Source organism: Dioscorea cayenensis, chromosome 8 (genome assembly GCF_009730915.1).
Source record: "Dioscorea cayenensis subsp. rotundata cultivar TDr96_F1 chromosome 8, TDr96_F1_v2_PseudoChromosome.rev07_lg8_w22 25.fasta, whole genome shotgun sequence".
In the NCBI taxonomy this organism is placed as follows: Eukaryota; Viridiplantae; Streptophyta; class Magnoliopsida; order Dioscoreales; family Dioscoreaceae; genus Dioscorea; species Dioscorea cayenensis.
In genome coordinates this window covers 2,944,699-2,972,551 of record NC_052478.1, presented here as the reverse complement: position 1 = coordinate 2,972,551, position 27,853 = coordinate 2,944,699, and the positions used below count along the sequence as shown (strand labels likewise).

The window sequence follows — 27,853 nt, the reverse complement described above, 5'->3', positions numbered from 1 at the left end:
AAAAGGAAACATCCAACACCAATGTGTATTCAAATCAATAATTATTGAACTATTGACAAGAAACAATTAAAACTATTATTTGACCATATCTTAGCAAGATATGCTAATTTCTCCGCATGTTTCCTAGCTAGTGCGCAACAACACTTTGCATAGCATTATAGATGGGAGGGCTACTCTCCCCCATTAAAAAAAAGATTTAAATATATTAATTATGATAATTAGCTAAGATTAAGAATAAAAAAAGAAGAAATGCATAGTATGAGATTAGACAAGACAGTTGCAAATGAAATCTGAAACGTCAAGTCAAGTGTTGTTATGTGCTGTGGCAGATGGGAATCCAGAGACAAAGCCTGAACACAACAGCCTAACCATGGACCCCACCCACCCTCAGGACAGACACACCGACACACTTATCATTTCTCCTTCTTTTTTCCCCCATCTTTCTCTGCTCCCTTCCCTCCTCCCTCCCTCCCTCCCTCCTTCCCTTCCTTTTCTCTTTCTATTCAAAAATAATATCTCCAACGTCATTTCATGCCTCTCTCTCTTCTTCTTCTTCTTCTTCTTCTTCTTCTTCTTCTTCTCTCTAAATCAATCTGTCAAATTATGATTAATCTTTCTTTTGAATCATTTTCCAGAATGCTATTACTTGTACTTTATCACTTACAAAAAAAAAAACAATTAGGAAAAATTCAAGGTACATGGCTAACTTAACCATGCACATACAACAAGCATGCTTGAATTAGTCAATGTCCTTGTTTCAATCAATAAATAATTCCCTGTGGAGACTTTAAAAACAAAGGGAACAGAGTAGCAGCATAAATGATAGGAGAAGAAGCATTATTAATTGCCAGAAGAATATTGTTACTAGAAGATGATAAAGAGTTTTGAACTTTCAACCAAGCAGTGCACCCACCGTAAGATGGCTTGCAATGGCTTACGTTACAGAGAGTTCGGGAATGCCACACAGACTACACTCAAGAGACTGGAGAACATATCGGAGTATGGTACATGAACCAACTGAGTGAGAGAGCTCACCAGCTGCGCAAGGGCCCGACAGCTGACGCCACAATGATGCAACAAAGACTCATTAAAGATGACCAAAATTGCAACCATATAGGCAAGAAGCATGCAGCATGAGAAAAGGTGAAGAGGATGAGCATGAGAAAAGAACCGCCCAAGAAATAATTGATTTCCGTTGGTAACCAAACAGTCAGGCAATGATACTTGGAAGTACTTGACAGCATTTAGATATTTTCCATGCAAATCCTAGTCAAGATAACACCCAGCTAATAATGCTGGTCTTACCAGAAATAGATCATTAGTTGCTTGAGATGGATTTCTATGTTTTACTTCTTGGCGCCTGGTTTGTTGCGTCGTACTCTAACAATTTTCCTGGTAGACTTGTCACCACCACTGCCTAAAGAAAAGCTTCCTCCTGAAGTAAACTCAAGAGTGCCAGATGGTTGGAAAGAATTGGCACCCGGCGGAACAGAGTTCTGGCTACCAAATTGAAAAACAGGTTGCCCACCAGTAGGAACTGCAGCTGAACCAAACATAAAACTGGGTGGTGTTGGAGAATTAGCCGGTTGGCCAAATGTTGGGACTGTTGAAACAGTAGGTTGGACTGCATCATCCGTCATGCTGTCTTCAACATTCATCTGATCATTTTGTGGGAAGCCTGAGCCAAAACTGGCCACAGCTGATACACCAAAGGAAGGCTGTGCAGAAGCAGTCGTTGATGCTGCACCAGCAGAATTGAATGAGAATACAGACCCTGTTGATGAGCCAAAAATTGAAGTTAAACCCCCCGAAGCAGGTGCTGACATTCCAAATGTTAATCCTGCAGAAGGTGAACTTGACCCAAAAGCAGTACTGAGGGATGCTGATGATGATTGAGAAGTCAAACCGAACATACCAGCAGCTGAGGTTGCAAAGGAAGAGCTGCTGCCAGCGCTGGAAGAACCAGCACTAGCAGAAAAAGTAAACCCAGAACTTGAACTGAAAGGCTTGGCGCTTGAAGCTGCAGCCCCAAATGGTGAGGTACCGAAACCAAATGATGGAGAACCAGTCATTCCAAAAGATGGTGTCGAAGAAAATGAACTGAGTTGGCCAGTGCTCTGTGAAAGATTTGAGATCCCACTTGCTGAGGAAGTACCCTGGACACCAAAAATTGGGCTTGCTGCGGCACCAAAATTACTGGTGTTCTGAGAACTGGTGCTAGACAATGTTAAGCTTGAATCACTAGACTGAGCAGAAGCCCCAAAACCAAATATTCCATTTCCTGTGCTTGAAAATGGGAAGGAAGATGACAAAGGGGAATGACTTCCAAATGTGGTTGAAGGCACAGCTGACGAGATCGGAGCAGATGAACTGCTGCCTGAATTCGAGAATAAAGATGGTCCTGCCTGTGCAGCAGTTCCACTGATTGTGCTGGTGAATAGAGATGACGCTGCCAGAGTGCCTGCACTAGAGAATGCTGATGATGTGGTCAAGGTAGCAGAATTAATGTTTGCACTTGAGAATGGAGATGATGTCAAAGAAGTAGATGAACCGTTGCTTCCCGTGGAACTACTGCTTTCTGTGTTCGCTGCAGACGCTTGAAAGGTACTAGTAAAGTTAAATGTAGGTGTTTTGCTTGCTTCCAGTGTAGAAATTGAAGAGGAAGCACTGGTTGTCGTACCAGACCCAAATTTGAATACAGGTGTCTTGACTGCTTCCAGTGTTGTAGAAGCAGAAGAGAAAGAGCTAATTGACGTACCAGACCCAAATTTGAATGCAGCACCTGTGGAAAACACAGCTGCTGTAGACGAGAATGATGATACATTGCTTGAACTGCTAGGTGCGGAATTGCTAGAGGATAAATTTAAGCCTGATTGGCCACCAGAATTTGGGATACCAGAACCAAACATTGCGGGTGGGTTAGGATTCAAGGAACCATTGTTTAAACTAGGAACTGAAGCACCAAAAGCAAAGATAGATGCAGGAGAGGAGGTTGGCAAGTCTGACGAAGCTGAACTGCCAAATGACTTGAAGGACTCGCTGAATTTTTGGTTTTTATCTCCTCTATCTAAATTTATGCCTTCAGCTTGAGTTGATGGACTAGTATTTCTGCAACGAAATCAAAAAGCTAAAGTGAGAAGTTTGTGAACCACAACACATAAAAAGACATTAATCAAAAAGCCAAACTTTGTTAAGCAATGTCAATACACTCTTAATCTAATATACTTTCCTATGAACTTGTTACAGTAGGAACAGAGCAGAAAACATAAACTGGGAAAACATGAATAAGTAGACAATTTCTTCAAAATAAAAGCGAAAAATAAGTAGGTGATATAGAGAGAACATACTGAAGTTAATATCATAATACCATTGTCTAACATAAAGGGACACAAAAGTGGGAAATACTGAGAAGAAAGATGTGAAAGTCCAATCTAAATAAAGGTTCTCAAGACTAAGAATGAATTATTCAATTTAACTTTAAACTCAAGCTTGAAGACAAACATTTTAATCAAGAAACCAGTACAAGCGGAGAATTTCAAATACAAGAAAGCTCTTTCCTCTTTCCACTTCTGTACTAATGATTTAAAAAAAAAGTGATAAAAAAGGGGAAGGGATATTTAAGTCCATTGCAGGGAAAACGAATGCTTAATCTTCTCAGTAGATCCACAGGTATATAATAACAAAAAATCAAAAGAAATTATTGTACAGTTGTCATTGCTTTTCTTCTAAAAGAGAAAACAATCTAAAAGCATAGCGGGAGAGAAAATCTATGTGGCTATATAAGTAAAATTAAGAGCAAAACAATCAAGAATCATGCATGCTTCATAATTTCTGAGGAAAAGGATAAGTTTTAAGAACAATGTGGACCTGATTGATAACTCTGATTGAGAAACATGATCTCTGTCACTTTTGAAGCCTGAAGGATCACTGGTGTTTAGTGAAAAAATAGCCGTGGGTGCATCCTTGGAGCCAGAATTAAAAACAGGCGTCAAAGTTTCTTCTTTTGTCAGAGCTGAAATTTCAGGTTTTGGAGCTGGCATAGTTGGTGTTGGAGGCTGAACAATTGTACTGGAAACAGATGTTAGAGGAAATGAAAAAGCGGCAGGTCGATCTGTACTTTTCCCATCAAACTCCCCAGATATTTTAGTAAGGGTAGGATGCATGCTTTGGGGTAAGGAAGCCACAAGTTTCTCTGAGGTTTGTGTTTCAGAAATGCGATCTGACTTCAGGTCCTGCTTATCTTTCCCATTGGCTGCTGAACCAGGAGCAGCAGCAATGGCAAAATCATCATTATCCTCCTCCATTTCAAGAGAATCCTTCAAAAGAAATTGAGGAAATGATCAGTTTTTAAAGCTATAAAGGTCAATGACACAAGAAACATGAAGAAAAAACTTAAAACAAAAAATATAAAATCATAACTATATGAAATTATAATCAGTAATCACGACAGGGACTCGAAGCAGAATTTCATACCTCAGGCGCACTAATTTTAAATGCTGGCTTTTTGTGCAATGGGATGGTTGAAGATTCCATAAGGGCAACATCTGGAACTCTCTTATCAGATTTGGCATCTGTAGCAGGGGTGACTGCACAAAATTTGCTGTCCGACCCAGATGTCATGCCATTGGAAACAACAGATTTTGACGGCCCGTTCCCTTGGATTTCTTGCTTTTGAGGCAGTCTTTGAGGATCTGAATCATTAGTGGCATCCACGCTAGCACTGGATCGGGTATTCACAAAATTAGCAGGACCTATATGTTCAATGCTTCTAAGAGCCCGCCCATGCAGCATATCAAGTGTTAGCTTTGAAGGTGATTCATCCCTAGTAGTAGCTTTGAGTTCAGATGCTTTTTCTTTAGGAGAAGGTACTAGTTTATCAAGTTGCTGCAATATTTTTCTTGCCATTTCACCAGACTGATGAGGAATAGGAGGAACACCATCATCAGAGCTCCTAATATCATCATGTTCCACATCCACTGAGTGTCCAGACCCATGTCTAGGCACATTGAATCGGAGATGCTTTTGAATAGAAGACACGGACGCAGGAATTGCATCCTTGCTGAGTGGAGTGAAAGCACTGGGCAAAAGGTTTTCCGGAAGTGATTTGCGTATGTCCTTCAGAGGGGACATTAAGTTAGATTTTTGACGAATCCTACGTATCGGACCAAAAGATCCAAAATCACTGTCCAAAACTGAACTACCACGTTTCAGAGCCTGCACAAGATCAAAGCAGAACAAATAATCAGGACATAGTAACCAATAGCTGACAAAACCACAGACCACATATATGAGGCAAGCAACAACCAGCTTTAAAGGCAATGACCAAATGAACAGTAACTATTTGTACAAAGTAAACTTTCAGTTGCAATAATGCAATGGCATAAAATCCAATAATAGAAGATGCCCAATAAGCAGGTTTTCCGAAAATAAATCCCAAACTGGCAAAAGATGAAATCAGCTTGATATATGAGTTGAAGTTCATCAACTTTCATAAAATTCAAGAAACAAAAGTTGGAACCAAATATAAGGGCATAGGATTTCAATTTCAACCCACAAAACCTATTTTTCAAAGTACAAGAGATTACCAAAATTAACCCAACAGCAATGCAAAATGCATGAGAAAGATGATCTCCTTGTACTGTAAATAAGTAAATACCTGTTTACTACCAGAACGCATGAGATTTGTTGTTGTGATCCACTGGGATGATGTTGAGGATTCTCCAGCAGGCGTGCCACCCTAAAGTCATAGCATAACAAAATCAGCAAGTGGATCAAAGGAAGAACTAAAATGCAGCAGACTGTCAACTCCTAGTAACAAGAGTGAAAAAGTAGCAACCATTAAAAAATTAAATGACAAATACCTTGACATTAGCTGCTGTCTGAACTTTAAAATATGGAGAACGGGACATTCTATAAATTGCTGATCTGCCCAGAGATCTAGGAGTGAAATAGCCATTTTCAGTTTGTTCGGGTACTCTAGGAAAGGGAACAATAGACCTTGGTGCAACTGAAAGATCAGGTGGTTTCACTGCAAATGGAACGCCGTTTGGTGAAGTGGCATCCTCTCTGGACACATGACTTTGTGAACTATACCTTAAAGATGGTAATTTTGAGGGTCTAGAACCCATATATGCTTTTGCAATTTCGGCTGGTGAAGCTTCCTCCTTGGGGATCTATTAATGACATTAAATCAAAAGGATGAACATATTAACAAAAATAAATTAAAAAATAGAAGTTATTAGTGAACACTCTTTAAAAAGCAGCTTCAAGAAAGAACATATCCCTCCTGAACAAATAGTGCTTGAAGCAGACAATGCATCATCTGCAAAACCTAACCTATCTTCAACTTAATTGTAAAATCAGACCATAAACTGCTTCACTATCGAGAAACATAGAATTAAATAACAGATTTAGAGATACTCAAGAAGGATAATAAGGGCAGACCTAAATTACTTTTGGGATCTGTAACTTTGAAGAAATAAAGTCATTGTGCAAATATCTTCAAGAAAAACATGAAACTCAAATGCAACTTTGGTGACCTCCAAATATCCACTAACTACAGATACTTGTAGGAAGATATGTATTAATGAACACATACATGTTAGATAAATTAACACTCACAATTAAACCTCCTTTGGAAGGTGTCGTATTCCCATTAAAAATGGTTTGCCCAGTTCCCTTGTCTTTTTCTGCATTTGAAACTTCCCTATTATCATCCATTGGCTCTGTCCTCATTGACTCAATTGTTCTTGTCCGAAGCAATTCTGTTAAATAGTTGAACTCGGCCCTGTACATTAAGGAACTTTGTTAGAAATAGACAAAATTATGAACATGATTGCCAATATGACAAGAAAAAATAAAGCCAACAAAAATTGATCGATTAAAAACTAGCAGAATAGTTGGTAACTTACTGAAATATAGAGATTCATATCTGACAAATGCTAACAATAAGATCTTCTAAATTTCTGATGCTATCATATATTTGATAAAATAAAAAATCTAAAATAAAACTATTGCTCATGCTTTAAGAATAGACAAAAAGGAGGACAATCTATGTATCTTTCACACAGGACAACCGAGATAGCGTCACTGTTAAAATAGCAGTCTATCTTGATGTTATCAAGAGAAAAATCTTCACAAAATTCAGCATCTATATAACATGTCATTAAGTTCCAAAAAGATCTACTAATCATAAAGAATTAATTAAATAATTTCTCGTGTATTCATAGATTCTATAATAAACTTGAATCAGATATTTTGCAGCCTACTATTCTAGCATCACTTTTTAAATGGCAGTCTATCTTGATGTTTACAAGATAAAAATCTTCACAAAATTCAGCCATCTTTACAACATGTCATGAAGTTACAAAACAGATCCATTCATCAAAAAGAATCAGTTCAACAATTTCTTTTGTATGCATCGATTCTATAATGAATTTGAATCTGACATCTTAAAGTCTATTTGATGCAAATGACATACGACGAAGACTTGGAAGCTATTATAAGAAAAGACATAATTCAAAATAAGGAATTATTATCTAACATATTAGTGTCAGGGGCAGTTTAGCAATTTCATGATCACTTTCTGAAATTTCTGCCAAATTATTTTGAATTCAATGTTTAATTAAGTTTATCAGTAAGTTTAAGTTTAATTAAGACTTTTTGTCCTTTCCTGTTAGGAGTCGAACCTTTCTACTATTAGGAGTCGAACCTTTCTACTATTAGGAGTCAAACTTGCTTAATTAAGTTCTCAAAACTCTATAAAGAGGTAGATGAGCCTCCTTAGAAATCAGTTAATGAATTATTTGCAGTTTCTTTAAGCTTAATGTTTTATTTCAATTTGTAATTCTCTTTTATTGTTCAGATACTCTAGGTGCAATTGCCTAGAAACCCTTAGTGTGATCGCATAGCATGTTCTGTGTCACTATTAATCTAGCATAACTCTTTAAAAGGCAGTCTATCTTGATAATTATCAATATAAGAATCTTCACAAAATTCAGCTATATTATAACCTGTCATGAAGTTACAAAACAGAACTATTCATCAAAAAGAATTAGCTTAATAATTTCTTGTATTCATATAGAAAAGCACTTTCTAAATCTGATATCTTGCAGCCCGTTGTTCTATGCAACAGAGCCTTGCCTAATACACTCATTCATGGGAAGATACTGAATATTTTGGATCCAAAAAACGTATAAGAAAAACTGATCAAGTAAATTCTTTTGATAGGCACTGGAGGTCTTTGTATGCTCTACTCAGACAAAATACTACTGAATGAAAAGTCACAGTAAATAATCAAAATGAAAGGAAGGCATACAACCAGACAAAGAAAACACACAAAATGTAATATAACATGAATACTTTAAATAACTTCCCAACGCACTTACTATCATAAACAACGTGGACATTTCAATTCTCACATGCTAAATACAGCTAAATACTTGCCTCGTAAATGTTTTCTGCTTCATTAGTTGTTCAAGCTCAGAAACTCCAACAGATTCAGAATTGCTAATGAGTTCTTTGCCATCCCCCTTTCCCTTTTCCTGGACTTCAGATAATGACTTCTGCGCACAATAATTTTCAAAAGCACAACACACGAAAGCTTATATAAAATCCAAAGCAATCATAGCATCCATCATTAGAAATGCATAATTTGAAAAAGAGAGAAGTACTTCAAATGAGAATTTCAGCAAGGGTATCCATGAGATATCCATGCACAAACGCAAAGCAAGAGAAGCAGCAACAGCTACCATATGGGGAGGGGCCACAGAAGGTATTCAAGTGCATAATTCTATTGTTTAAAATTTCATATGCTTTTGATGAAGTAATATATCTGCTCCTGTAAACCAAGAATGAGTGTCCTGCAGTCTTCATCTTTTGGATATTCTCTCTGTCCACCTTCCCCACATGATAACTGGAACCAGTTCTCTCCCCTGTGCATGCGCAGGATATCAGATTGATAACCTAGCAGCATGCCTAAACAACCACTAAAATAATATTAAAAGTCCTATATATCAAAAGGAGAAAGACGTAAAGCTCCAAAAAGCAAAAAGCAGCAGCAATAACCAAAAAAAGTTAATATAATGAAAAATATGGAAGCATGCATCCCTGGCATTAACAATAAGAATTAAGAGAAAACCCTAAGCATGCTACAAACTACAAGCATCGAAGTAATCAAAGACTGCTGTATGCATAAATGAAAGAAAAGACCACCAGCCCTAATACAATAAAAACATTCCTGAGAATGAGGATGCTTTTGAAACATACCAACATAAGCTAAAGAAAACAAAAGATTCAAGTGATTAAGTTCATGTCTTCTAGAAAAATAATCTTTCAAATAAGTCTTAGAGATAGATAAAGTTTTTAATTGAATTATATTACCTCACACCGTGAAAGTAAATATAACAGGAAAAAAAACTCATAAACACAGACTTGAGACTTAGCCATATAAAAACAGCAAACCACAGTGAAGCATACAGAAAACTTTGCTAGTACACCAACAAGAGGCACACATCATTAATTTCTGCACTTGAATATAGACATAAAATCATCCGATCCATCATTGTCCATTACATGCTTTACACATAAAATCTACCACAATCAACTAATTACTTTGACCACCCCTCCATAACTAACAACCCATGCGCCAAAGAAGAAGAAGAAGAAGAAACACAAAACAACAACAACAACAACAACCAGCTTGACAACGAGAAACAATATGGTGGTGTTTGGCAAGGACTTAGACCGATTTGACCCCAACTCTACCAAACATAGAACACAAGATCTGGGATTATTCCACCAACTTTTTTTTACAAGATTTAATTAATTAATATAAAGCAATGATTAATCAGAAAAATATAATGTTAAAATAAAATAATAATAATAATAATAATAATAATAATAATAATCAGTAGTAATTAAGTCGAGATTTTATCAATCTTCCAATAAAAGTTCTCCCTCAACAAAAACTCAAGCATCCAAACACCAAACCCCCTTAACCCATGTTTTTAATAATTCCGACAAAACAACACCTAACTAAATCTAGTTGAGGATAAACATTAGAAAATGACATATCCAAGGTGAGGGCTTTCTAGACTGAACACTCAAAGATGGCAAACTTGTCCATAATCTCCATGTTGGATTTATTGCATAACGCTAAAACAGATATAAGCACAACTTCATTGAGCAGCTTTCATCTAGCATGCAATCACAATCTCGCACAAAACACCATACATAATACTAAAAAACAATAAACTAACAAATATATCGATATCTTCACATTTTGAAGAGATTAGTCATGATTAAACTTCATCTAATAATAAAAAGTTAAAATAGTGTGTATGAAGATGACCCGCTATTAAACTGAATGCACTTTGCTACTCACCAAACAAACATCTTGGGGATCTTCGTCAATCAACTGAAGATTTTCATCTGCCAACATGGTAATATATGAAATACAATTAATAACAAAACACAAATTATAAATATAAAGACTGTATAAATTGAATAATATTGTGCAAATAACAAGTTAAACATAAAATGGAATAAGCCTGCAAATGCACTTTGGTCCTTAACTGCACCCACGTGTTCATTTTAATTCCATATCTAAAAGCAGTTCAAAGTTGCACCAACAAGGAAAAATTGTTCAAGTTATCCCAGCAATTCACATCACCACCAACATGGCACAACATCAATCAGCACTAGAAACATTAGCGGGCACATGATATTGTATATTGTTACAATAATTTATATTTCCATTTTTTTTTTTAATTACTGATTTGGTTGATGGCATGGAACTTAAGCCACATCAGCAAAATCAAATAATGCATCCAAATAAACATCTCTCAGGTTGCAATAAAATGGCACAAGTTACCAAATCATGTACCTAAATAGAAATAAGAAACAAAATAAAAACATAAAAGCCACATGTCAACTGATGTAGCAAGTTGATGCAAGACCAGTAGGTTAAAAAGAAGTTGATTTGAGTTGGAGATACATTACTAGCATCACACTAGTAAGATTTTAGGAATCATCTAAAATTCATAGGTATCACAACTGGGCTTGCCTTGCATCTCAAAACCAAAAAAAAAAAGAAGACAATTTTCCAAAAGACATCCATTGCCCTTTTCTTATTTCATTAATGCTCTATTTATAGAGACTAGTAATACATGACGTAAAAAATATAAAACTCATAAATTCCCACAAAACCCCAAAGGGATGCAAGGAGAAACCAACAAAACCACAATAAATATCGAAAACTTCTAAGACAACAAACTTTAATAACTATTCTTAAAAGACTTTAACTGTGAATGGAAAGTAAACAACACTTGACAAACACGAAAACTGAACTATTTCAATCTTTGGTTGATGTCTAGTTTCTGTTTCCTTTGATAAGTCTTCAAAGGACGTTTCCTTTTTGAATCAAAAATGCTGTGGTTATGCCACATCAAACTACAAATCAGCATCATTTCAGCCACGTCAGCTGTCAACTATTTAATTCCAAGCTGACAGCTGGCATGTCATGTATGCAACTTTGTCAACGAGTAACTAAGGGCTCATTTGGCATTGTTGCCAAATCTTTGTTTTTATTGCCAATTCCAAATTTTAAAAACAAAACAAGAAAAACACGTTTGGTAAGGTTTCCAAGCTGACACCTATGTTTTCAAAAAAAGGTGGAAACACAATTTTTATGTTTTCAACTATTTTGAAAACGTTTCCAAAACATTAACTTAACCCATTAATGACATTAATTGTTTTCACTTTCTCATAAGCATTTAGATAAACGTTCCAAGATCTTCAACTATTTTTTTCTTCATAATTGTTTTTCTTGGTTTTTCCAATCTCGAAATATATTTGTTTTCATCATTTTTTAGATTTATTTCTAATTTTCTTAAAATAGGTAGGAAATTTAAGATAAGGATAGTTAGACATTTGAGATTTTTCTTATGAAATCTCCTTTGGTTTCCTCTAAATTTCTCCTAATTTTCACAAAAAAAATCTATATATCATATGTTCCTTTTTTTTGTCACTAATACAGATTTATAAAAATTTCACATCTCAATATTTTATATTTTTTAAAAAAATATATATAAAAAACTTTATTTACTAATGCAACTTAATTTTGTTTACTAATATAAAAAATTATAAAAATTATATCAATATAAATTAAGAAAATAATACAAAATTTTACAATATTATTATTTTTGCTTTCGTGCTTTTTGCTTTCCCAAACATAAAACTTTGGTATCCAAACATGTTTTTTTGTTTTCAAAAAATTGGTAGCAAAACAAAAACAAAACAAAATCGAAAAAAAACAAAACAAAAAACAAAAAAACAAAAACAATGCCAAACGACCCCTAACTTAATCAAATTTCTCCAGTTAACGAAATTTTGGAACATTTTTAGGGACCAAAGACCAAAAATAACTCAAGACACAAAATAAAGTGCTTTTGCTTGCATTAGGATGTTAAGGCTATCAATTTGTATATCTTTCTTAAAATGAAGAAAGCAATCTACTTTAAGTTAAGCTACTTAATATATATATATATATATATATCTTTGGTAAATGAATTTGATATACATATATGTGTGTGCGTGTGTGTATCTTTGGTAAATGTATTTTAACACTTAAAAAATTTTAATAATTAATTTCATCAACATTTGTAATTTAGTTGCATTTAATCATCTACGCTTGCTTTATGCCTACCATTCATGAAGAGAAATTAGACTATTAGACTAGGTTAAGTTTTGTTCTTTTGACTTGGAGCACAAAGTTCCATGTATCAAATATCACAACAAAATCTACATCAAAGAAGATGATGGAGAGGATGCATGGCAATCGCAATATGATTAATTTCTCCATCTATGTGCATCTCACTAATAAACATTAAAAATTGGGTAAAAATTGATGATTTATTCCACAACAATGACAACCAATGATCATTACATAAAGGATTGCCACATTTCTTAAAAATCATGACACATTCAGCATATCTAAAAAGTGAGCATTATAAAACTGATGCGAAGCAACACAAACTGATTAACAAATAGTTAAGGACATTATATCCAAGTCAAACATATCTACAACATCATTTTGCTATCAAGCAACATGCAAGCACAGCACAAGCACACCAGTTTGACTAACAGCATTGTGGTTGTGATATCAATCATTGCATTTGTGATACATAAGAGAACAGACTAGGGCGCAACAAATAATCCGATGGCTACACATTCGCTAAAAAAAACTATTTGTAGTCGATCACAATGCACCCAAACCTAATATTTTGACAATGTTATATTTTCCAAACATCAAAGAACATTTGGGATGCTCGCATCCCATGATATTAGTGAAAGTACTTGGGATAGCAGAACTAAAAATGTGGCGTATAAAATGAGGGTTGCGAGCTTGTACAGTGGATGGAGGACACTAACAAGGCATAATTACAAAACCTTATCGCATAACATCTCTAACTATTCCTAAGCCAAGCTTACACAATAAAACTTCAAAGACAATGATTATCACAGTAATTAAAAAATAAACAAACAACTAAAAAATCAGAGTGTCATTTATCGGCTCAATCAAATTTGACCTAGGAATTAAGACTAGCACAAAATCAATATTGGCGAGAGTGAAATAAAAGCAAGATCACAGCAAGCGGCAAGAAAATATTGCCAGGCTACAACTCAACACAAGCGCGCAACAAAAGCACCTACTTTTCCACAAAACAACCCAGCAATTTAAAGTTTCCAAAATGATAGGGAAATCAACAACACAAAAACAAATTAAAAACAACAGCATTTTACACCTGGGACTACAGGAAAACAAGAACAAAATTCTCCTAAATCTCTCTCGACCCAGTGAAACAGCACAAAAACAAGTACCAAAACCCTATGAAAAAAATTCAAAGAAACAATCCAAACCAAAACACCAGAAAACCAAACAAAATGGCATTGCTGGCCAAAACTACGGTTTCCAGATAGGAAAAATAGAAAAAGAAAAAGAAACCTGACGGCGGCGGCGGAGCGGGAAGAGCGGGGGGCGCGGGAAGGGCCTTGCGGATGACGGAGGAGAAGAGCTTGGACGCACCGCCAGTGATGATCCGCGAAGCGGGGTCGACAAGCCTCGAGAGCCACCCATTCTTTATTCCCCCGAGACCACCACGGGCAGCGGCGGGAGGGCGGTCATAGGGCGTGGGGGCGGTAGCGCGGCGCAGGGTGCGCTTGCGGAGCTTCCCGCCCGTCCCGCCACTCTCGTACGCCCCTGACTCCATGAGAGAAAGAGATCAAGATCGAGAGCGAGAGCAAATGGGGAACAAGAGAAGCGAGATCGAGAGGGAAACCCGAAAACCCTCGCGATTTGAGGGTTCTTACAGCGGCGTCGATGCGGGGGAAATTGGGGGATTTGGGGGCGAGTCGTGTCACCGCATACTATGCTATACGGTATACGTATTTTTTATTGTTTGTGTATTGAATTTGACCGCGAACACTGACCGGTTTGGGGATGTTCGTGTTTTGTTCCTTTCGACGGTTGATGAGATTGGGTTTCTTTTTCTGGGTCGGGTTTTTGGTCGGTTTAAGATTTTTTAAGTGGGATTGAAGGTGAGATTACCGTCTCAGTGACGCGCTTCTTGAATGGCTAATTGAATGTGGGATCATCTTTTGGTGATCAGCTGTGTTTTCTAGAACAGCTTCTGATTTTCTTGTCCAATTGATCTTCGACGCATGTCTATATTTTGTTATGGATGATCTAATGAGTGTTATTGGGATAATGACAAATTAATGAATTATGCTGCTTTTAATATCCCATTTATTTATTAAAAGTACGATAATTTTTTTAAATAATTTTTTCCATTTTCTTTTCTTCATTTTTATTTAAATCTTTTGGTTCAATTTTCTATTAAAAACCGTATTTTTTTAAAAAACTATGAAAAGTGATATTTATTTTTTAGCTTAATTTTTTTATTAAACCTAACCTTATAATTTTGTCTCTGAAAATTTATTTCACATTTCCACATAAAATATAAATAATAAAAAATATTAAAAAGAATGTGAACGAGTCATAGGTGGAATTTGATTTTAGACTTTTAAATTTAAAGGAAATCAAATACTAACTACTTTATTACAAAGTAATAGTGATAAAAATCTTAAATGTAATAAAATTATATTTTTTATGACAAAGTATTAAATTGATTGAATTTAAATTTAAGTTTTTAAAAATATGTTTCATAAAATACACATGATATGAAAGTTTTTCGTAGATAAACAGTTTTACAAACTGTCACAATGAAAACCTCAATGAGAAAAACTATAAAAATAATAAATAATAAAATAATTATTAAAAACATGCTACAAACTGTTTTGAGGTTACAAAAAAACGTTTGTATCGTTTCATGAGAAAATGTTTATATATGTAAAGGCCAAGCATTTTTTCCCCCTCAAACAAATTACTACAAAACTATACGAATTGTTTGTTAGAAATCTAATCGAATTTTGCATCAAAATACTAGTAATTATTTATATATGTATTAATGAGTGTTCGTGCCTACAATATTTTTTTTTAAGTATTTTATTTATAGAGCTTTTAAGATCAATTTGCATGCATCCTCTTTGTCGCACACATATTAGAGGGATATATGTAAAATATGTCTATTTAATCACTATTAAAAAAAGATGTAAAATTTACATACAATGAATGAATTGAGTTTATTTTTAAGTGTATATGCAAAACAAAATTAATTTTACATGAATTTGTTCAATGTATATGGTTTTCATTATTAAACTCCGATTCCATAATAGTTTTTATCTTTTATTTTTTAGCAATAAGCGACAATTGACTTCTACTTAAGAGTTTGTTAAGAGATAGATAAATACATAGATACTCCTTTTACTATAATTTATCAACCTTCTAAGCCGAATTTAAGAACTTATTAATTGGGCAATGTGCAACATGAGACAAATAGAAAGTCTACTACGTGCACTCTTAGAAGATTTATAAAAATCATACCAAGCACATAAGTTCCTCTACCATTTATAACATTGGAGGGGATGATACAAATTCTCATGTGAAAAGGCAACTTGAAACTCACTTGAATCATACAACAAACAATATTAACCGAAAAATAAATGATAAACAGTGCTACTACACACATTACTAAGCTCGCATAGGGTTTAATTCACCCACTACAATGTGACAATCCACTGTATTATACATTGATTGCCATCTCATAAATTTTTTTATATATACTTTCTCCATGAAACATTTATATTAATTTACAATAGCTTGCGCTTGACCTTTGCAGGGATATTTAATTCAAGATCACCCAAGGCGTTAGATTCGTTAAATTTTTTTTTTAAAAAAAAAATCAATGTTAAAATTTCACAATATATTCTCGGGGAAAATGCAAAGAAAAAAAAGTTTTTTTTTTACTATCCCATAAAGGCCTCTTTTACCCACTAAACGAATTGATTTGTATTTTAAAATAAGTTAATTGCATGCTTAAAATAAATTAATATTTTGTGGATATAGATATTTTCTTTATTTTAAGGTTAAAAAAAAAATCGGCAACACTAAAAAAAGTAATGAAACCTATGAGGACTTCTATGAAAATAAATTTATAATGGAGGGATTTATAAGAAAACTCACTTCTTATTTAGCAAGCTTCTCTCTTTTCCCATCTCTCGCGAGTCACACCCTTGCGACGATGGAGGGTTGGATTGGAACTCCGCTGCCTTGGCACCGAGATGTCGTACTATGACTACCGGAGCAGGCATCGAGATGTACCTCGCGGAATCGTTATCTCTTTAAGATCTTAGAACTTTCATCAAGGATTTTGGCCTCTGTAATCTCCGGGCTCTTCTCATCGGTCTTCCGCAAGCCTCTGTCACTTTTTGATTTGTTGGAACTCGAATTACTCTTTTCTATGTGGAAATCTTAGTTTTTTTATAATTATTATTATTTTGAGTTTTTTTTGGATTGATATTGTGAATGCCGAGTGTATGTTGTTTCACTACATTGTTTTTTTCTCGGATGAATTTTGCAGTCGACTATGCGCAGATTTTAGAATTAAAGTGTTTGAAAAGTTTGGATTTTCTTTTTGAGACTGGATGCTTTGTGTGATTGGTGTCTGTTTACTAATTGGGGATGCTTTTCTTCCTTCTTGTCTCATGTTGGCAGCTCAGTGTTTGAATAAGTTTCATATTCTATTGTTGTTCTCTTGCTGATTTGATGTTTCTTTTAGCATCCTCAATGGTAACTTTGTCATGCCTCGAACCCGACTCAGTGGACCCTAGACGCCCGCCAAATGACTGTACACCTACAAGGCAGAAATCAAGTAGACATACAAGGCCTCAAAACCTGATACAAAATAGAACAAAAAACATACTAAGTGGTTTACAAAAACAATACAAACTTATTCAAATGCCCATAATCAGTCATTCAACTAAGCTATCTGTCACTCAATGATCCTCGCTAAGCTATCTGCCACTTAACTCTACTCTTGATCTGAAAAGAGATATCAACAACATTTATGAGCTTGACAACCCAATAAACACCCATTAAAAATATAGGGATCATTTACAAAAAAAATCATAATTTATAAAAATCAAAAAGCAGAAATCAAATTTAATTTCAAATGAACACAGATGTAAAAACTGAGCATATTGGTCCCCAAATAACTATTGTCAAAATAAAATAACAAAATTCATATATTTATCCTCAGTGGCCCGAACCAGAATATCAAAGTTCATTTGTTTACTCTCGGTGACCCGAACTAGAATTATCATAGGTCGTTATTCTTCACTGACGGAAAATGGTGGAAAACTATAGTTTCTTTATCAGAATACATGTCGACATGGTCAGTGTTTAACCCCTAGTGACAGAGTTAGTGCATAATTAATTGGGGACTAGTTTCTATGTCAAAATACTTCATGTTCACAAAACAATAAATTATCAAAATTAAAATTGGGCAAAATACGAGTAATTTGCTAGGCAAAAGTTTTTTAGCAGTCGCATGACCCCTTTTTTATCATATCAAAATAAATCAATTAATTGAATCCAAACATGAACAGATAATAAAAAATAAAAATAATAATTAATTAGAAAATAAATAAAATATCTAAAATTTGGAACTTAAATAATATGGATTTAAATAAATATTTAAACCTTTCAGATAATTATAATCCAAAATAAAATATCATTAACTCAAAATTTAAAATAATTTAGAATAATTATAAAATAATAATAAATAAATAATTCAAAATTTAAATAAAAAAAATCATTACTTTTCTAAAAAATTCTAGATGATAAAAAAACCAAAGTATATACATATAATAGGATTTATAAGTGGGATACTTACCTGATTAATGCCCAAAACTCCAAATCCCAAATCGAACAAGTTTCCTCATAAAACCCTATATTAGAGAATGATTTCCAAAGATATCAAAAGCCTATTTAACACAAGTAAGAAAATTGAAAAAAGTGCTAAGGTAACCTAACTTCTAAAGATTTCAACAATATCATACGAACATGCATAACACTAGATTTATAATTACCTAACTAGAATGATCAATTCTCTCTACTTGAACTATTATAGATTCTGAACATTAACAAAGGAACTCACTGGAATAGAAATATATATAAAAAGATTAACAAAAGAATGATTCAAGTAGGACTCATACCAATGAGAACTGAATCCAGCATAACTTTTTTTATACTTTTCCAAATCACAAAATTCAAGATACTAAGAAAGCTAGACACCTACAAATATAACATATCCAAAATTCACATGGTTAAGAGCACTACTCAAAGAAAGACATTTATTTGAATCTTTAACTATTTCTGTAGACTTTAAATTCAGACGCATCCCTTTCAAACATGCATATCTCTCAATATACAACTTCAAAAACAATGAAATTTAACTTAAAATCAGATTACTTAATAATAAACAACTTTTTTATTTTTTACATTACCCAATTCAAACTCCATGATCATCAAAAATGCTCATAAATCTTCTAATTCTGCATATAAATATCATCCGAGACAATTATACTAATAGGGTTATATCTAACAAACTAAAGCTTTATAAAATCTAAAATTTTGCAGGTACTTAATTAACATCGAAATCTACAACTTTCATTCATAAGTAAATGTCTAATTCAGAATTAAAAATGATAAAATAAATCAAAAACGCTTAAAGGCTCGCACAGAAATCTTACATGAGGCACCTGCATTCAAAGGCTATATCTTACAAGATACAACTGCAAAAATTCTGAAATTTGGCAGATATTTAGCCAATGTCAAACTCTATAAGTTTCATATTTTACTCTCCTCCAAATTCTGCCTTTGAGACCCCTAATATCGAAGAGGGGTTTCTGCCATTATTAAAAACGAAGTCTGAAACCTATCAAATTAATCCCAAACTCCTCAAACAAGAAGCTAACCTAACCCATCCATCACTAACATCAGTCCTTAATAGATCAAGATCTAAAAAAACAACAATAACAATTCTACATTTTGGTCAAAGATCCGAGGAAGAGGATGCTTACCTCAACAATAATACTAAATCAACCATGGATAATGAGACCCTTCTCCCATCCTCACTGTCGACACCACCCGCAAATAGGGACAGAAAGATGAGACTAAAGTCTTTCTCTTTTCCTAATGGTGATCTAAATTGGAAGGAACCAAAGAGGTGTCTAGGGTTTTGAAACTAAACAAAATCAACGGCTAGGATTAAAATAATATTAATGTCTAGGATTTAATTAAGGGGTGGGGCTCACAAACTTAGTGTTTGTCTTGTGTAATAATTTTTGTGCTCATGTTAATTGCTACTTCTTTATTTTGTTTTTTTTAGAAGAGAGTGCCAGTGCTTCTCAACTTCCTATCTGCTTATTTGTCACTTGTACGCTGGGGCCATTATGTCTTAAGTTATGAAAATTTTTCTTTTGAGTTGATGTCGCTGGTATTGGTTTGGGTTTGTCATGGATTTATGTTTTTTTAATGGAAAAATGATGGGCAATTTACAGGTGTGAAAAAAATAATTATAAGTTGATTTTTGCAAACTAAAGATAATAATTATGATTATGATGGGAGAGTTAGCTGCTTATTTTGTAGGCTTTTGAAGTTGACAGGAAATTGTAGTTAATATGGTTCAAATCCTAGTTCAATTTTAACTTTTTTAGTTTTTTCGCTTCACATGAGGGGGACACTACTAATTACATGGTTTCACTGGTTCTTTAAACATATGGGGATATATGATTGTTGATATTTTGGTCCATGGATTTATCTAGCTTGAGGTATACTCTGCATTTATGAACACATATTTTGTGATCTCAGCTTTTCAGTTGAATGCATGGATAGATCACAAGATTTGATTAAGCTAAGTCGTTTTTCATATCTTGTAGGTACGATTCAAATGGCTAAGTTTCTACAAACAAATAGAATTGCATATTTCAAAACATTGGATGAGATTGTCAACTTCTCTCGAAGAATTTTGGCCAGCCAAGCCCCGACTTTACAAGAAGATGTGAACCATATCAGTGTTAATAATTGTCCTTTAGGTGAACCTGCTATAAGGGTATAGAATTGGCCATTGATGAAAAATTGAAATCAGGTGCATTTTCCTTGTTCACCACTGGAAAAGTTGCTTCCCCTATCATTCCTAGGAAGTGGAACGAAGAAAAGCTCTCCACCTCCCCTCTCTACCTCTTATGCAGATGATCGTCATTCTACTCTCACCACCTCCAAGAAGCACGTAATTACCCTTACTTCCATGCTAAAGTTTCATTCGTTTTTGCCCTCCCCTTTTTTTACCAGAGTTTTCCAAAGAATCACTTAGATCTTCTTCATAAAAAATTAAGTCCATCAAGGAGATGATGGCACACCTCAAAATCCCAAAGTCATTGTTGGAGTTGTGGAAAGACTGCAGCCTCATGGCCCTTCCTAGTATGTGAGGCTTGCCGAAGTGTGCAACCCATGGACCCCTTTGTGGACTACTTCCAAATATTTGATCTGTAATTATACCCCTAAAAATAGTTACAATCTTTTCCTATCATTCCCTTGTACTCTTTTAATGCCTTTTAATTCCTAGTTATTTCGTGGTGCAATGTACAAGTAGTAAATATTGAAATTTTGAAAGACTTTTAGTTCGTATAATCACGTCATATGCCTTCATGCATATATATGAAATGGTTTTTCTGTCAGACGTGTCTCTATTCAATTCCAGTGGTCAATTATGGAAACCTAATCCTTGTGGAACAAACGCAAATGTATGGATTTCCTTAAGGTCATACATCTGTTTTTCAATGTAAGTAATATTGTCCTTCACTCTAGTTAATTTTAGCACAGTAATATATTGGTTGTTTGCATGGTATTTTTCATAGAATTCAAAATCTCTGTCATTCTAATCTACAAACCTCTTTTTAAAAATGGGTTGAATTGTAGGATCTCAAAATTCACCAAGTGCTTCCCTTTTCATGATATTCTTATAGCCTTTTGAATTCATGGCTATTGTTGTCACCTACTTATATTAGGTAATGCCATTTATTGAAAAAGGTAAGGTTCAGTATAAGGAGATGAATCCTCAAAATGAAGTATACTTTCTTTCCGAAGTAAAGCCACATTTCATCAAAAAGAAGAAAATTGTGTAGAACAATAATATTTATCATGGTTTCTGATTTTTCCCCCTTTTTCTAATTTGCCTCTTTCTTTCCTATCTTTTCTTTTTATCCTAGCATATGCATGGTTGTAAGTTGATAGTTTCAAAGTTTCCAGTAGAGACGTGCATGATAGATGGTGACATTTTGGAAAAAATAGTGACATACATCAAAAAACCTATTGCAGTGGAAACATTTTGGATGGTCTACATATATAAAACTCATGAAGCAAAGTTGAAAATAATCTTGGTTTGATGTGAAGAGAACTTTTTATCTTTTATTGCATTGGGTGCTCTAATACTAGAACCTGCCATAACTGATTGTTCTCCCGTTTTCCATGATTAACAATACTAGTTACTAGAGTGCTCATTGTATTTTTGCTTTTACCGGGAGAGGACATATGAGATAAAGGACAATAATCTAGAAGGAAAGTACAAAGATTGGCAGAAGAAGCTACATCCTAATTTAGTTCATTCAAAATATGAGGTGTGGGAGCAAAATGACTTTGCTTAGATGTAGACTTAGAAAGTACTTTAATGCTCATTACCTTTTCATAACTTGCTATTTTATTCTTATCCTTTGAAGCAAAAAGAAAAGGCTTTTGCTGTAGAGCAATCTGCTCATGTTATTGATGCATACCGTACACTTAGTAAACCACTATCAAGGGCGTTGTATCTGGTAATCATTCAAAATCTTTGTTTTTTTATTATAAATATCCTTTTTTTTTCCTTTTGTGGAGTGATGATCAATCTTTGTCGTGGTATTATACCATTAGATTTTTTATTCAATTTGGACAATTTTACTACTATTCAAATATAGAAGGTATGGCTTTTGTTGGATAATCAACCTCAACAATGGAATGTCTAGTCCATGAAAAGGTAATTCTATGGAATTTCCAATGTCAGTAAAGTGTGAAGGACTTTTGGAGATGCTAAATGGTGCAAGAACTAGACTTGCTTGAAACTAATGAGGGCTTTCTTAAAGTTTCATCGGAGTCTAATGCAAAGTAGCCCATAGTGTAGCCTCCGATAGATTCAGTTTTGTTATTTTACATTAACATATATAACATATAATGTAGTATTGTGCAAAATTATGCATCTATTGATAGTTACAGAACATGGCAATTATTCAAACCTTTATATAATGCAATTTTGCAATTCTGCTTATGTAATAATTAATTTCCTTTTCGGTAAGCGTTTCTTTTTTCCACTTTCCCCAATTACACCTTGAAGGTATGCATGTTGATGAAGAGAAAACATTGATAGATCCAAATGTACTCACTGAGGTAATGGTTTTTGAGAATTTCTTCTTTTTAGTTGTTTTTAATCTTTAAATTCCTTAATTCCATGAACAAATAAATAACTAATTTTGATTTCTCTATTCATTATTTCCGCTTCCTTCATTTGCTTACCCATCATTATTTTCTACATTCATTTCCTTTAATGTAAATACATTCTCTAAATTGTTGATAATGAAGAATGGGTGATTCTTGTGCAGATGATGGAAATAAGAGAAGCTATTGAAGAAGCCAGTGATTCTGACACCTTGAAACAAATCCAATCACAGGTTCAATCAGTGTAACTCAAATCATTTAAAGTTGCACAACCTTATTCTATCAATAAACCGCTTGTCGGTTTACGATCTATCATTTTTTAACTACATTTCTATCATTTGGAGTTCTTTGGTGTTTCTGTGTGAATTACTGAGCTCTATCAAAGCTTTTTATGAATGATCATAGTGGTTCTTTATTTATTTTAGAGATTTATACTAATAACAGTAACCTAAAATTTCAATATTTATATGATTTTCTTTAAAGTTTTTTTTTAAATGATGCACATATCACTTTCAATCTAAACTTCTGGACCAATTCGGTTGGGTATGAACCAGAAATATTCACGAGCTCTTAAAATAAAAAGGTTGCCTTACTGAGTTAGAGGACAAAGAGTTCATATCTGCTTCACTGGGATCACTGTCACCAGGTCTTAAACAATAATTGAGTGCATATCATAAGTTTGGGATTTTTTTTTTATCATTATTTTTATTTTTTTGACAAACAAGCAACAAACGACCCTATTTAAAAGAAATTAGAGACATGCACAAACATGAAATTAATATCTCAATAGACATGTCCTCATTTTATGCAAGTTTTTTGGTCAAAATGAATACTTTATGCTAAAATCCAATACTAATAGGTAAAAAATCAATTGGTTAGGTTTAGAATTCATTATGTTATATATTTTTATATGTACATAAAAAACCGGAAAAATAATCCAAAGACTTATATTTCAAGTAAAATGCAATTCATATAATATATTATCCAAACTTTAAATTTTAATACTATTATTATAAAAGACCATGTTTTCTACTAACATCTGTATAATTAAATTCTATGAACGTTCATATACAATACATTGACTTTAACAGTGCAATGAATCCATTCTTATTTCTACTAGTACTCTCTAAGAAAATTTATATAAAACAAACATTCAAACACCCATTCTTCGTGCAAGCACATGATTTGATTATTATTTATGATATTGTTATGCACTCAATTTATCCCTCTATCTTTCTATTTCTGTTTTTTTTCAGAGTTAAATGGATATAAAGAAAAGAAGAAAAAAAAGAAAAGAATGGATGTGATTGGGAGGGTGGAAGAGGTGCTGATGGCTTCTTCATCACTAACAAGAGCCAAAAAAGAACTGGTAATTTGTTTCTCTGTGTATGTATCTGCACTTATATATCTCCAAAACAAATAATGTGAGGGTGATGATGGTGAAATAACAATGAACAAAGTAATAGTTTAGGCCCTATCATCCATTAACCACTTTGGAGTTTGGACCTATATGTCTTTCCATCCACTACTTCTAGTTCATGTGGTCAAAATTATATTATTATAATTATTATTATAATTCATTCATTCATTTATTTTTGGTAAATAAATTTATTTATTTCAAGTATTTCGTTATACACTTAACTATGACTTATTGGGACTGAATTCAACAGATAAATTCATCTTCCGAAGTTGTTGATTTTGGTTTTATAACATTCTCCTTTGTAATGTGATTATTACAAAACAAAAAAATACGCACAAAATACATAATTAATGAATATTAGTATGGTTTCAAACTTATTTGCATGATTATTTTTCAATTAATATTTTTACATCAGCTCAAAAATATAAACAAATAAAAAATAAATTTGATATATTTTTTTTACACAAAACGATAACGCTACGGTCCCCCACGTGAAAGTCAAAACACGCTGCTGGGAGAATCGCTCCACAAAGACCCTCACCCAAGACAAAGATCGCTGATGGAAAGCAAGCGCCAAACACGCGACCTCCATGAAACTTTTGGTGACCCGGTACCACTAAGCTATTGGGCCGGTGGTAAATTTGATATTTTCTCCAATAACCAAAACTTGGATTTAGTGAATTTAAAAAATATTTTAAATTTTTGAGGCTATGATATTTATAACAAAATCAATACAATGAAAAAATGATAGTTCAGCTTCATGTTGTCAAAAGACAACTTGGACGTGAGGAACCACAAATGAGTTCACTTATATAGTAATGGTCCTCAAGGTTTGTTTAATGATGAACTAGTGGAAGTCAGGCATCTATAAATTATTTTTATGACAATGACTACTAACCCAACTACTCAACCCTTAATTAAGGAAGTCTTAATCAAATCACCATATGGCCTTTCTTGCAAGCAAACAAGTGTCCTTGTTTGTATATATTGTTAATTAACACTTTTTTTCATGGCACTCGTAGTATTTATTATTTTTTCGTTTAGGTTGTTTATTTGCTTACTCATTCTTTCTTTATCATGATTGATTTTTAATTCATTTGAAGAAGGTCGCTCAAACATGAGGTTGATTAAATTATTTTACTTAAAATTTAATTTATCTGTAAAACTATAATATATATATATATATCTTACATGGTTGATTTAAAATTGGTTCATGTCACTTGTCACATAAAGCTTAATAACAAAAGCTCTCAAGTTCGATTTGAATCATTCAATAATAACCCTACTCAACTTTGAATATTGAATTGTTGTAAAATAATAGGTAATTAAGTCATGATCTAATCCTTCAAAGTAAAATTAGCAGAGAAAAATCTATTAGTTAACATTAAGTTAATTAAATAATACCTTTATTGAAGAATACGGAGAACACTAATCATGTTGTCAAACACCACCACACTAATCACGCAATATCTTAATGCTCCTTTGAGGCCACAGTGATTCAGTGAGCACTAACTAGTAACAATTAGCCATAATTTATTCATGGCTTTTATATATATATATATATAATGGTCAGTAATTAATTGTCTAACCCATACGTCTTAACCTAATAAAACAAATATTTAGACTATAAATCTGCACCCATAACTATAGTTTTGTTATTATTTTTTTTACAGTAGAATTAGGCTTTCATCATTTGGCAATACATATTTTAAAGTTATTAGATTAAAATATACATTTATGATACTAAAACAAATTTCCACATAAATTAATACCAAGAATTAAGAAACACACTAATACTTATTTTTCATCATCAAAAAATAATAATAATAATAATGATAATAATAAATATTCCATTGCCATGATAATCATCCTCCTCCTCCTTATCATCATCATAATAATAATAATAATAATAATAAAGCACACATAAAATTACAACATTTACACAAATAAAAAAAATATATATATATATATACCTGAGAAATAACATGAAATTTTTTTTCAAGAAACCCCCCTGGAAAAACAAATATTAATAAAATAATCCCACACTTACCTCTCTTCTCTTTGAGAAGGACTTCTCCAGAATCCAGTGCTGTAGAACTTCAACCACATCTCCTTCTCCATCTCCACCATCTCATTATCCTTCTTCTCCCCTTCTTTCTCATCCTCTTGCCTCGGGATCACCACCCCACCCTGCCTCGGGATCACCACCACTTCCACTTCATCACCTCCTCCTCCCTTCCCCTTCACCGCCGCCGCCAGCAACACTCCGGGCTTCTTCTTCCCATTCATCAGCGCCGCCAACCTCCTCCTCCTCCTCCTCCTCATCGCTCGCCGGCAAAGACCACACGGCAACCTCACCACGGCGAGCACCAAGAGATCAACCAACCCACAAGGACAGCAACAACACACCGCCGCGCACTCCGCCGCCGTCCCTCCCGCCACCTCAGCACACCTCGTCCCTCTCCTCGCCTCCTTTAGTATCACCGGCTTCCTCTTCACCGCCGTCGCCATGCTTATCGGATTCGGGCCCGCTCCGGTGATCTCAGACGACGAACGAAGCTGGACCCGGATCCGATTCCATTGGCTTGGGCTCTTTGCTCTCGGATCCGAATTGGCCGACGACGACGACCCGTTTTAACACCGTTTCTCTCGGGTTTCGGTTTTTTTACCCGTGTTTCTCGGCTCCGAATCCGATAAGCCATTCCTTTTTGTTTCTTTTAGCATAACCCCCTGTAGAACTAAATAATAGCTTAACCGTCCTTGTGTGCAAACTGTATTTGTACTAGCATGTAATTAAGTTTTGTTGTAGGGGTTTAAATGAAAACATAAAAAATTGGTTTGTTTGATACGATGTTCCGCGGAGGAATGAAAGCCGGAGTAATTCTGTAAACGTGGACGATTGTTATTGGGACACGTCAGATGGAAAATGGACGAAGCATGTGGGACCTAGATGAGCTGGCAGGCAGTAATCGATGTGACGTGCGGGTCCCAATTAACAAGTCCCGTGCGAAGCTGACACGTGGATGCGGTTTGGTCGGATTCGGTTCTCTTGGTGTGATTTGGCACCAAGTGCTCACCAACCTGCGGCAAAACGTACTGTAACGGAACGGAACGGACCGTTGAGATTTTTTTGCATATTTTTATTACACACATTTATATGCCCACGCCTGTAAATAAGAATTATTGCATTTTTACACTTATAATTTAATTTTTTGTGGCTTTGAAAAAAAAAAAAAAACACATATTGCAAAAAGATCTATCATTATAAAACTCTCAATACTAAATTTTGTTTTAGAGCTTATGATTTTTAGAAAATCGGATGTCATAAGAAAAAAATAGCTAATTAAAAAATAACTATTTTCAAATTTTTTGAATCAATAAGTGAATTTAAAAGAGAAAAAAAACATTCCAGATAAAAGATCGATCCTTTTTCAAAATATTTATTTTGA

The 27,853-nt window shown here is 34.0% G+C and overlaps 3 protein-coding genes across 5 annotated transcripts; 1 reads left to right on the top strand and 2 right to left on the bottom strand.

The window, feature by feature from the left end:
- Positions 1–812: 812 nt before the first annotated feature.
- LOC120266330 (nuclear pore complex protein NUP1) lies at positions 813–14,366 on the bottom strand. Of its 3 annotated transcripts, XM_039273951.1 has the most exons (10): positions 14,006–14,366; positions 10,385–10,431; positions 8,446–8,564; positions 6,622–6,787; positions 5,862–6,173; positions 5,657–5,737; positions 4,474–5,214; positions 3,868–4,316; positions 1,916–3,108; positions 813–1,774 (listed from the first exon to the last, which is right to left on the bottom strand). In XM_039273951.1, the coding sequence occupies exons 1-10, from the start codon at positions 14,268–14,270 to the stop codon at positions 1,347–1,349; spliced, it is 3,801 nt and encodes a 1,266-aa protein (XP_039129885.1). In that variant the 5' UTR covers positions 14,271–14,366; the 3' UTR covers positions 813–1,346. The 3 variants fall into 3 exon arrangements, with proteins under 3 accessions (XP_039129885.1, XP_039129884.1, XP_039129886.1); XM_039273950.1 differs by having other exon boundaries at positions 813–3,108; XM_039273952.1 differs by lacking the exon at positions 14,006–14,366 and adding an exon at positions 8,673–8,933 and having other exon boundaries at positions 813–3,108.
- A 6,518-nt stretch (positions 14,367–20,884) lies between these two features.
- LOC120266871 (iron-sulfur cluster co-chaperone protein HscB homolog) lies at positions 20,885–23,232 on the top strand (the record flags this gene model as incomplete). The annotated part of the gene is made up of 6 exons (XM_039274518.1): positions 20,885–21,009; positions 21,773–21,776; positions 22,045–22,137; positions 22,237–22,335; positions 22,877–22,936; positions 23,149–23,232. Coding segments are annotated over 6 exons (465 nt in total), but the record flags the coding sequence as incomplete, so codon positions are not given.
- A 3,096-nt stretch (positions 23,233–26,328) lies between these two features.
- Positions 26,329–27,222, bottom strand: LOC120266604. The gene has a single exon (XM_039274244.1). The coding sequence runs from the start codon at positions 26,913–26,915 to the stop codon at positions 26,451–26,453; it is 465 nt and encodes a 154-aa protein (XP_039130178.1). The 5' UTR covers positions 26,916–27,222; the 3' UTR covers positions 26,329–26,450.
- Between the last annotated feature and the right edge of the window lie 631 nt (positions 27,223–27,853).